This window comes from Panthera leo, chromosome B2 (genome assembly GCF_018350215.1).
Source record: "Panthera leo isolate Ple1 chromosome B2, P.leo_Ple1_pat1.1, whole genome shotgun sequence".
In the NCBI taxonomy this organism is placed as follows: domain Eukaryota; kingdom Metazoa; phylum Chordata; class Mammalia; order Carnivora; family Felidae; genus Panthera; species Panthera leo.
The window spans coordinates 98,734,694-98,747,586 of record NC_056683.1 but is presented as its reverse complement, the minus strand read 5'-3'; the positions used below and the strand labels follow the sequence as shown (position 1 = coordinate 98,747,586).

General features: G+C 36.7%; 1 protein-coding gene across 2 annotated transcripts in view; it reads right to left on the bottom strand.

The window, feature by feature from the left end:
• Positions 1 to 12,893, bottom strand: part of CDC40 (cell division cycle 40) — a 60,499-nt gene that overhangs the window by 4,760 nt on the left and 42,846 nt on the right. For both annotated transcript variants that reach the window (XM_042939568.1, XM_042939569.1), the window contains 2 exons: positions 11,964 to 12,079; positions 11,572 to 11,705 (listed from right to left, as the gene is read on the bottom strand). In XM_042939568.1, the coding sequence (XP_042795502.1) occupies positions 11,572 to 11,705; positions 11,964 to 12,079 (250 nt within the window). The remainder of the gene's footprint in view (positions 1 to 11,571; positions 11,706 to 11,963; positions 12,080 to 12,893) is intronic.

The following is a 12,893-nucleotide window of genomic DNA, read 5'->3' as shown; positions in this document are numbered from 1 at the left end:
TAAAATTTAACAACAGCTTATTAGAATAAGTAATGTTTAAAAAGTATCTTTAGGAGAATTGTCTCGGAAACTAAAGAGATATTCTTGAAATTATATATTTAATGAACCTTTCATGAAACTTTCCAGGGGGAAGGAAAATCACAAAATGGCATCCCGTTGCTTATTACAGATCTTTCACTTCACAAATGCCTTTCCATGAGAATTATGACAGTGTTCGTGGTTTTCCAATTCTGAAACTTTGAGTTTTATGTCAGAAAAAAATCTGTGACTAGAGTTCTTTAACAATGAGTTCATCTGAAAATGTACCACCGTAGGCAGAAGCAAGATGTCTGAGGCAAGCCTACAGGGACGTATTTTCCCTGCCAGTCAGCCTTAACGTGCTACTCTGCAAACAGGTGAGAGTGTAAAAGAGGCTTCAGCAATGCAAGTGGATGGTAGGCGAAGGTGCGCGGGGCTCTGCAAGCAGGCAGGGCCCATCCAGAAGTAATGAGATTTCTGCATGGGAAAGGGCGATTAAGGGCCTGGTACCTGGACATCTTCTATTTTCAGTTTACATGTGAAGGATTCTAGATGCATATGGTGCAGGGGAGAAAATGCATTAAAAAATTCTTATGTGAGTGACACGAAGAATAAAACAAAAACAACAAAAATGCCAAACTAGTCACACCTAGATCTAGAACCATGACAATTTCCGTATGCCGTTTTGTTTTTAATGTTCTCCACTTAAAATTCTCCATGAAGAATTCTTTAGTAATTCTGAGGGATTTGGGGCTCGTTGCTTTTCATGAGTGACCAGGAATGTTTCTTACAGAGTAACGTGTGGAAAACGTAGTCTGAAGAATAACACAGATATAAAGCCGCAATATCAATTTCTAACTATAGTGCAAGTTTCAAAACTTTGATTAATTGGAAAATAACAATCAGAATACTAATTTGCTTTAAGTAAGAATTTTCTCTATCCATCTATCTACCCATCCAGAAGAAGCAGATGATTAGACAAAACTTCTATGAGCGGGAATGCCTGGGGGGCTCAGTCAGTTAAGTGTCCAGCTATTGGTTTTGGCTCAGGTCATGATCTCACGGTTTTTGAGTTCGAGCCCCACATTGGGCTCTGTGCTGGCAATGTGGAGCCTGCTTGGGATTCTCTCTCTCTGCCCCTCCCCCCTTGCTCTGTCTGTCTCTCTCTTTCAAAAATAAATAAACTTCTAGGAGGGTCTTGGTTAGAAGAAAACATTTTTAGGTGTAACCTGGGAAATAGTATCATTTATCAAATTTCCAATGCTTTATACCTCTAAGATATCAATGAGAAGTCACATTTAAAATGACCCAAATGTATTGAAGAGAACTTCAGTCTGAAAAAGGCTCAACCATTTGTCTCTCCTCATATAAAATTATTACCAAAAATCATCAGTAACATGGATTAAAACACAGGAGCAGTTCTAAATTAAATTAACCATAGTCTAGGTTCAGATCAATCAAGGTTTTACTAAAAGTAAACAGAAAAAAAATGTAGGTAGATCCCTTATTTCAAGGAATCTTGGTACAATGAGTGGTAGACTAAGAAAGGAGTCTCAATACTCTGTGGACTTCGTCACTGCTAGTAAAAATGCCTGCTAGGCATAGTTATATTTAATAAACACGACACTATTTTCTAATTAGAAACTGTAATTCAGTGTAATAAGCTAGTAACTTACATCTTACAATCATCTTCAGTCTGGAAATGGTATCACTGAAAAAACCTTAACAAAAATCCATGAAATTGTAAAGATAAAAGATAAACAGTAGGATCAACCTCTGTCGAATTTTCTTCCAAAAATATTTTAACAAAATAAACACCTTTGGGAGAAAACATGTCTGTGACACCTCACTCGTTTAGCAATTAGCATACCACAGGCTGCTCAATATCTAATTATAATCTCTCATTCTCCTTTAAAACTGTCTGCTAGTCGTAATAATTTAGTATTGTTTAAGAAAACCAAGTTTCCTTTAGTCTGCTTGTATCATTGTGCTACTCTTAGGCTTAGGGTGTACAAGTTTGGGAAACACCACCCGTCTGAATGATAGTAATAGTAATTTCAATTTTCCTAGTAATAATAGTAATAATTTTCCTAGTGGTGGGATCAGTTCTCACGTTGAGGTGGCCAGGGCCTCCCTTTCTCTCCCAAGGAAGCTGCCAGTAGCAGCAGTAATTGCCTTTCAGAGACAACTGTATGTGGTGAAGGATGGTGCTGGGGATCCGGAGGTGGTTTGGATGCCTACTTGTCTTTGTAGCAAGACTGATCCTCACTTCTGTTTCTTTCCAACTAATCGGACTGGATGCAAGTTATCTTCTGTCCCCACCAGATCCTTCTTTCATCTAACTGTCCAGCCATATAATTAATTCAGGTTCTGGATGTTTTAGGTAGGCCTCAGGGTATCCACAAGGCACAAGCCTCTAACAGATACACAAAAGGGAAAGAGAAAGAAATCAAAGCATACTGCTATATAAAATCATCTAATCACAAAGGAAGAGAGAAAGAGAGAAAGGAGTAAAGGAGAGAAAGGAATAAACAGCCAGAAAACAATGAACAAAACGGCACTAGTAAGTCCTTACCTATCAATAATTACTTTAATTGTAAATGGACTAAGTTTAGACAAATATAGGCTAGCTGAATGGATAAAAACAAAACAAACAAACAAACAAGACCCAATATTGTGTATAAAAGAATCACTTCAGTTTTAAGGACACACACAGATTGAGAGTGAAAGGATGGAAAATATATTCCATACAAATGGAAATCAAAAGAAAGCAGGGGTAGCTGCTCTACTTGTATGAAACAAAGTAGACTTTAAGCTAAAAATTCCCAGTAGTAGAAAGGTCATTATATAATAATAAAGGAGTCAATTCATCAAGAAGATATAACAAATATAAATACTTATACACCCAACATCAGAGCACCTAAATATATAAAGCAAACATTAACAGATCTGAAGGGAGACATAGATAGCAATACAGTAATAGCAGGGGACTTCAGTACATTGTCAACAATAGATAGATCATCCAGACAGAAAGTCAATATGGAAACATTGCACTTAAATGACATATTGGACCAGATAGACCTAATTGACATATACAGAAGATTCCACCCAACAGCAGCAGAATACACATTCTTCTCATGTACACATGAAATATTCTCCAGGAAAGATCATATATTAGGCTACAAAGAGTCTTAATATCTTTAAGAAGACTGAAATCATATCATGCATCTTTTCTGACCACTATGGTATGAAACTGGAAATCAATTACAATAAAACTAGAAAATGTACAAGTATGTGGAGATTAACAACACACTACTAAACAAAACATGAGTCAAAGACGTAATCAAAAGGGAAATCAAAACTATCCTGAGACAAATGAAAACAGAAAAACAACAGACCAAAACTTATGGGATACAGCAAAACTGGAGGGAAGTTTATATTGATAAACACCTACATTAAGCAAGAAGAATCTCAAACAACTTAACTTTACACTTGAAGGAACTAGGAAAAGAAGAACAACCTAACTCTAAGTTAGAAGAGGAAGAAAATAACAAAGATCAGAGAGAAAAGAGACTAAATAGATACATATAGGAAAGAGACTAAATAGAGACTAAAGGGATAACAGAAAAGATCAATGAAACTAAGCAGTTTTTTTTTTGAAAAAGAAACAAAATTAACATTTAGCTAAACTAAGAGAAAAACTCAAAAGAGACATTACAACTGATAATATAGAAACACTAAGGATCACGAGAAACTACTATAAACAATTATATACCAACAAATTAGAAAACCTAGAAGAAATGGATAAATTCCTAGGAACATGCAATTTACCAAAACTGAATCATGAAGAAGTAGAAAATCTGAACATGACTAAGGAGGTTGAAGCAGTAATCAATAACCTCCCAACAACAAAAAAAGTCCAGGACCAGGTGGCTTCACTGGTAAGTTACACCAAACATTTAAAGAAGAATTAATATTAATCCTTTTCAAACTCTTCCAAAAAATAGAGAATTCTTCCAAATTCATTTTATAAGGCCAATATTACCCTGATACCAAAGCCAGACAAGGATACTACAAGAAAATTAGAGGCCAACATCCCTGATGAATATAGATGCAAAAATACTCAATAAAGTTTTAGCAGACTGAATTCAACAGTACATTAATGGAATCATATACCATGATCAAGTGGGATTTATTCCTGGGATGCAAGGATGGTTCAACATACACATATCAATAAATGAGATACAAAAATGAAGGATAAAAATTATATGATAATCTCAATAAATGCAAAAAATATTTGACAAAATTTAACATCCTTTCATAATAAAAAGTCTCAATAAATTGGGCATATATAGAACATACCCATGTGTGACAAACCCACAGCTAACATCATACTTAACTCTAAAAGGCCGAAAGCTTTTCCTCTAAGATCAGGAAGGGTGTCTCCTCTAACCACTTCTATTCAACATAATAGTATTGGAAATCCTGGTCAGAGCAATCAGACAAGAAGAAAAAGGCATCCAAATCAAAAAGAAGTAAAACTGTCTCTGTTTGCAAATGGCATGATATTATATATAGAAAGCCCTAATGACTTCACACACAAAAAAAGACCGTTAGAACTAATAAATGATTCAGTGAAGTTGGAAGATACAAATTCAACATTCAAAAATCAGTCGCATTTCTAGGCAATAACAATGAACTACTGGAAAAATAAATTAAGATAACAATCCCATTTATAGTAGCATCAAAAAACAAGAAAATACGTAGGAATAAACTTAACCAAGAAGTTAAAAGACCTCTATACTGACAACTATAAAACACTGATGAAACAAACTGAAGATGACATAAATAAGTGGAAAGATACTCCATGTTCATGGGTCTGAAGAATTAACATTGTTAAAATGTCCATAATACCCAAAGCAATCTACAGATCTGATTCAATATCTATCAAAATTCCCATGGCATTTTTGACAGAATTAGAACAACAATCCTTAAATTTGTATGGAACCACAAAAGACTCCAAAGCAATCCTGAGAAAGAATAAAGCTGGAGGCATCAGGCTTCCTGATTTTAACCATATTACAAAGCTACAGTAATCAAAACAGTATGGTATTAGACATTTAAAGCAGAGATAATACCTATCCTTCTCAACCTGTTCCAAAAAATAGAAAGGGAAGGAAAACTTCCAGACTCATTCGATGAAGCCCATATTACTTTGATTCCCAAACTAGACAGAAACCCAGCAAAAAAAGAGAACTACAGGACAATATCCCTGATGAGTACAGATGCAAAAATTCTCAATAAGATATTAGCAAATCGAATTCAACAGCATATAAAAAGAATTATTCACCATGATCAAGTGGGATTCATTCCTGGGCTGCAGGGCTGGTCCAACATTCACAAATCAATCAAGGTGATACATCACATTAACAAAAAAAAAAGAGAAGAACCATATGATCCTGTCAATCGATGCAGAAAAAGCATTTGACAAAATTCAGCGTCCTTTCTTAATAGAAACCCTCGAGAAAGTCGGGATAGAAGGAACATACTTAAACATCATAAAAGCCATTTATGAAAAGCCCACAGCTAATATCATCCTCAATGGGGAAAAACTGAAAGCCTTCCCCCTGAGATCAGGAACACGACAGGGATGTCCACTCTCACCACTGTTGTTTAACATAGTGTTGGAAGTTCTAGCATTAGCAATCAGACAACAAAAGGAAATCAAAGGCATCAAAATTGGCAAAGATGAAGTCAAGCTTTCACTTTTTGCAGATGACATATTATACACGGAAAACCCGACAGACTCCACCAAAAGTCTGCTAGAACTGATACATGAATTCAGCAAAGTCGCAGGATACAAAATTAATGTACAGAAATCAGTTGCATTCTTACTAATAATGAAGCAACACAAAGACAAATAAACTGATCCCATTCACAACTGCACCAAGAATCATAAAATACCTACGAATAAACCTAACCAAAGATATAAAAGATCTGTATGCTAAAAACTATAGAAAGCTTATGAAGGAAATTGAAGAAGATACAAAGAAATGGAAAAACATTCCATGCTCATGGATTGAAAGAATAAATATTGTTAAAATGTCAATACTACCCAAAGCAATCTACACATTCAATGCAATCCCAATCAAAATTGCACCAGCATTCTTCTCAAAGCTAGAACAAGCAATCCTAAAATTTGAATTTTTTTTTTAACGTTTATTTATTTTTGAGACAGAGAGAGACTGAGCATGAATGGGGGAGGGTCAGAGAGAGAGGGAGACACAGAATCCGAAACAGGCTCCAGGCTCTGAGCGGTCAGCACAGAGCCCGACGCGGGGCTTGAACTCACGGACCGCGAGATCATGACCTGAGCTGGAGTCGGACGCTTAACCGACTGAGCCATCCAGGCGCCCCAAGGAATCCTAAAATTTGTATGGAATCACAAAAGACCCTGAATAGCCAAAGTAATATTGAAGAAGACCCAAGTGGGAGGCATCACAATCCCAGATTTTAGCCTCTACTACAAAGCTGTAATCATCAAGATAGCATGGTATTGGCACAAAAACAGACACACAGACCAATGGAATAGAAACCCCAGAATTGGACCCACAAAACTATGGCCAACTAATCTTTGGCAAAGCAGGAAAGAATATCCAATGGAAAAAGACAGTCTCTTTAACAAATGGTGCTGGGAGAATTGGACGGCAACATACAGAAGAATGAAACTAGACCACTTTCTTACACCATTCACAAAAATAAACTCAAAATGGATGAAGGACCTGAATGTGAGACAGGAAACCATCAAAACCCTAGAGGAGAAAGCAGGAAAAAACCCCTCTGACCTCAGCTGCAGCAATATCTTACCTGACACATCTCCAAAGGGAAGGGAATTAAAAGCAAAAATGAACTATTGGGACCTCATCAAGATAAAAACCTTCTGCACTGCAAAGGAAACAATCAACAAAACTAAAAGGCAACCAATGGAATGGGAAAAGATATTTGCAAATGACATATGGGACAAAGGGCTAATATCCAAAATCTATAAAGAACTCACCAAACTCCACACCCAAAAAACAAATAATCCAGTGAAAAAATAGGCAGAAGACATGAACAGACATTTCTCTAAAGAAGACATCCAGATGGCCAACAGGCACATGAAAAGATGCTCAACGTCACTCCTCATCAGGGAAATACAAATCAAAACCACACTGAGATACCACCTCACGCCGGTCAGAGTGGCTGAAATGAACAAATCAGGAGACTATAGATGCTGGTGAGGATGTGGAGAAACGGGAACCCTCTTGCACTGTTGGTGGGAATGCAAACTGGTGCAGTCGCTCTGGAAAACAGTTTGGAGGTTCCTCAAAAAATTAAAAATAGACCTACCCTATGACCCAGCAATAGCACTGCTAGGAATTTACCCAGGGGATACAGGAGTGCTGATGCATAGGGGCACTTGTACCCCAATGTTTATAGCAGCACTTTCAACAATAGCCAAATTATGGAAAGAGCCCAACTGATGAATGGATAAAGAAGTTGTGGTTTATATAAACAATGGAATACTACTTGGCAATGAGAAAGACTGAAATATGGCCTTTTGTAGCAATGTGGATGGAACTGGAGAGTGTTATGCTAAGTGAAATAAGTCATACAGAGACAGACAGATACCATTATGTTTTCACTCTTATGTGGATCCTGAGAAACTTAACAGAAGACCATGGGGAGGGGAAGGGGGAAAAAAAGTCAGAGAGGGAGGGACACAGATCATAAGAGACCCTTAAAAACTGAGAATAAACTGAGGGTTGATGGGAGGTGGGAGGGAGGGGAAAGTGGGTGATGGGCATCGAGGAGGGCACCTGTTAGAATGAGCACTGGGTGTTGTATGGAAACCAATTTGACAATAAATTTCATAAAAAAAAAGATTACTTAAGTAAATTAAAAAAAAAAAAAACCTAAAGAAAAAAAGACTGAAAATCAACAATCTAAATGTGCAACTCAAAAATTAGAGGAACAACAAGTAGAACAATGAAACTAAAAGCAATAAAAAGAAGTAATAATCCGTTAGTATAAAAAAACAAAAAACAAAAAAAACCCAGTATGGTATTGTATAAAAACACAGATCAAATAGAGCAGAACAGAAAGCCCAGAAATAAATCCATGCATATATAATCAACTTATTTTTGACAAAGGAGCACAGAATATACAATGGAGAAGGTACAGTCTTTTCAATAAATGGTGTTGGGAAAACTTGATATTCACATGCAAAAAATGAAACAGGACCCCCTATCTTACACCACACACAAATTCAAGTCAAAATGTATTGACGATTTGAACATAAGACCTGAAACTCCTGGAAGAAAACACAGGAGAGAAGCTCCTGGATACCGGTCTTTGCAAATATTTTCTGGATTAGACTAACCTGAAGCAAGGCAACAAAAACAAAAATAAACAAGTGGGACTACCTCAAAGTAAAAAGCTTCTGTACAGCAAAGGAAAACCATCAACAAAATGCAAAGCCAACCTAAGGAATGGCAAAAAATATTTGCGAACCACATATCTGATAAGGGGCAATATCCAAAATATATAAGGAACTCACACAATTATTATCAAAAATCCAAGTAACCCAGTTAAAACTTGGGCAAAGGACCTGAACAGACATTTTCGCAGAGAAGACATACAAATGGCCAACAGGTACAGGAAAGTGCTCAACATCACTCATCATCAGGGAAATGCAAATCAAAACCATAATGAGATATCACCTTACATGTTGGGATGGCTATTATCAAAAAGACAGACAACAAATGCTGGTGAGGATGTGGAGAAAAGGGAACCCTTGTGCACTGTTGGTGGAAATGTAAACTGGTGCGTATAGCTACTATGGAAAATAGCAAGGAGATTCCTCAAGAAATTTAAAATAGCATTACAATATGATTCATCAATACTACTTCTGGGTATATATCCAAAGGAAATGAAATCACTACCCTGAAGAGGTATTTGTACTTTCATATTCAATGCAGCATTATTCACAATAGCCAAGGTAGGAAAGCAACCAAAGTGTGAAAGAATGGATAAAAAAAAATGTGGTATTTACATATATAATGGAGTATTATTCAGCCTTTTAAAAAGGGGAACAATGCCATTTGCAACAACATGGATGAACCTGGACAGCATTATGCTAAGTGAAATAGGCCAGACAAAGACAAATACTACATATTATCATTTATATGTGTAATCTTAAAAAAGAAAAAAAAAAAAAAAACAAGAGTCAAACTCTTATAGAAATAGAGTAAATTGGTGGCTGCCAGAGGGTTGGATCAGGATAGGGAACTACACGAGGCTGGTAAAAGGGTACAGACTTTTAGCTGTAAGATGAATAGGGTCTGAAGATCTAATGTGTAACATGGTGATTATAGTTATTGTATTGTATAATTGAAATTTGTTGAGAGTAGATAGAACCTAAGTGTTCTTACCAAACAAAAAAGGTAAATATTAAAATACTGTAAAGTGGCAGATGGGCTAACTTGGTAGGAATCCTTTCACAAAGTATACATATATCAAATCGTTATGTTATAAACTTTAAATATATTACAATTTTATTTGTCAATTCTATCTTAATAGAGCTGGAGAAAAAAACCCTTAAGCTTTGGAATAAGTTTAATACAGGTTTGAATTCTGGCCTTTCATGTGTCATGGAACCTGGGGTAAATTACTTAACCTATACTAGTTTCCTCATCTATAAAAACAGGGATAGCAAATATATCTATTCCAGAAAACTACTTTGCACATGAAATGAAAGAGCTCACACAAAATGCTTGGGATGCTTGGCACACAGAAAGGGCTCAATAGATGCAGCGTCATTAATCACTATGACAGTAACGACGCCCTTAGACACTCAGTGCATACGGCATGCCAGGCACTGTGCTGGCACTGGGGACACACCGTGAGCACGGCTGACACAGGTCTCTCTCGGTCGGGAACTTGTCAGGGAAGAGGAACAAATACGCAAGCACTGAAAAGCGGTGGGAAGCAAAGCATTATGTGGGGTCACAGATGGGAGGCACTTATCCTCGTGTGAGGATTGGTGAGGAAGGCTCCACTAGCAAATGGGGATTAAACTGAAGTAAGTCTAAGGATGTCATCATTTATAATGAGACAGTAGTAGGACTCTTAGGAGCATTTCTTCAGCTCTGAGAAGGGAAAACAAGAAACATGCTGAGCTCATCCCTTAATGTAATCAAAATATGTGCTGACCAATGCTGTCATTTAGAAAACACACACAAGTGTTCTTAGAGCCCTGTAACTGGTGCATCATTTAAATGTTTACCCATTTCTTTTATACCATCCACGTTTTAAAACAAAGCTGAAATACTATCTGAAGATAGAAACATCTGAAAGTTTAAGTATAATCGAACTGTCAGATTCTGTGCGTGTAACATCACTTCCACAGAAAGATCTTAGTTATAAGAGGGTCTCAAAGCATGTACTTTAAGGATGACATAAAACTATACATAAAGTATAAAGTCAGCTCCCCATGAAATGGGGGTGATTTGAAGGGGTGTACTGGTGGTGAGTGTGGGAGAAATTGTAGTTAAATTACAGGAAACCTTCAATTACTCAAATTTCCCTGACAGAGGCTAGGGACCTGCTCAGCTCCCCAAAGGGACTCCGTTTTCAGTTTCAGGAGGAAACTACTGGCTGTAGTTCAGGGCTTCCCACTTCTTAAAGCAGAACAACTTCTGTGGTGAGAAGTCACATTTTCTAGTCCCTGTAAGGCCATAACCACGGTTAAGCTGTGCTTCCTAACTGACTATGAAAACAACCTGGGCTCCATCCAAACATTCATTTTAACAAAAAGATTATTACGCATTTCTTTGTAAGGAAATTATAAAACATGACCTATGATACTGAGTGAAACTAGCGTTAGTATTTCTTGACTTTAGAAAAGTGTTTTGGTTTTTGGTTTTTTTTTTTTCCCTTTCTGGGAAAGCAAAATTAACCAATATAGTCTCCAAATAAAACATCTGCTTTCTACCATTATGGGCTATGAATAGCAGGACACGATGGGTGATGACATGGGGCAATTTTCAGTACCGAATGATCATAATACAGACATTTAAAAAATCAAGATGTTTTAAAATATTTTCTTTGGGTTGGCTCTGAGGCCAGGATCTAATGCTCAATCCCAGCCGTGAACAATACAGTCTATACATTTGTGGGCCCTATGTGTCATCGGTCATTTTGCAAAGCACCTAACGAATGTAAGTCAAAACAATATAAACTTGTCGGCAACACAAGAAAAAATGACTCCAAACATATAGCCTTTGGTTAGACTGTCCCAAGACTATCAAAGGTAGCAGGTCTAAATTTTTATTTCCATATTCTGGATACTTAAATATTTACAACAGTTTGGTTGGCAAGCCAGAGATCACAGTTGTGAAAATCTTCAAATGGTTGCATAGTATGTACGAAGGCTGGTCTTTCTTTGGCTACAGATTTTTAAACTGCTTGCTATTTATATATGTATCAGATTTTCTACCAACAGAAACTCACCATTCCCAAACTCGGAGGCTCTTATCGTCAGATGTGCTCACAAATCTCCTGTTCTCATCAACAAAAACAATGGTGTTGACGGCTCCCAAATGCCGGTCATACTCCTGCACAATTTCTCCACTTCGAATGTCCCACTGTACATCAAACAAGACAAGAGGTAAACACAGAAGTGGAGCAGATTTATGAAAATAAAGAGCTATCAGACCTATGGAAAGTGAAGAAGAAAAAAATCTCTAACATAATGTTTTTTACGACCGACTGTTTTCTACTAAAAATAGCCCATTAGCAGTCCCTAAGAGCAGCAAGCGTTAAACAAGTTAATATTCTTTATTCCATCCCCTAATACAACATAAGCTGTAGAAATCTTACTAAAATACTGTGAAAAGACTTACCTGCACAATCTTCTTATCAGACATGCCAGCTACAAAGAGATTTTGCTTATCTTCATCAGGATTAAATTTGACACAATAGGGCACTTTTCGGTTTGTAAACCTTGATATACACTGTCCTAAAACCAAAGACTCAAGTTAAGGTAGGTAAAATAAACCCTGGGATTAAAATCTAGAGATCATCTGCTTAATAAATTTTGGGGAAGGGCAGCCTGCTTGTTCTTTACTATAAACTACATTGTTCCTTTTCACAGATTCTTAATGATTAAAAATAAATTTTTCAAAAGTGAATCATCAATTGCAGAATAGATAAAATGATTATGATGTGTAGCCAGAGTTGAGAGCCACTGTGGGTTAAGAGTATGGGCTTTGGCATTAGACCTTGGCTGAAACCAGTTCGGCCATTTACTAGCTGTGTGACTCTGGAAAAGTTACCTCTTTAAGCTTCAGTTTCTTCGTCTATAGGAATGATAAGAATAATTATAGGGATATTTTAAGAATTGAATGCAATACTGGGCATAAGTGCACAGCACAATGCCTGGTAAACAGTGTTCAATAAATATGAGCTGTTACCTTTCCCCTTAAAACTCAGTAAGACAAAAGATGGTTATACAAAACCATACTGGCCACAACGTACTGATGCAATTAATGTTTGTGAATATATAAAACCAACTCGCCTATGGGCCTGTAAACTGACTTATCTTAATCAATGTGGGCAATCAAATTTAATGTTGTTCATCAGACATTTATTGTGCTTCCATTAAGTGCAATGCCGTGTGCTACGTGATGGAAGAGAACAAAAAGATCAATTAAATAGTCTATGGAAGATTTCAGATTTGCTGGTCTATCAGCACGTTTGCTTTATAAATTGTATTTGATGGAAACAAAGTTTCATAGTAAAACTACTTACGTAGCTGAGTTTCAACTCTACCT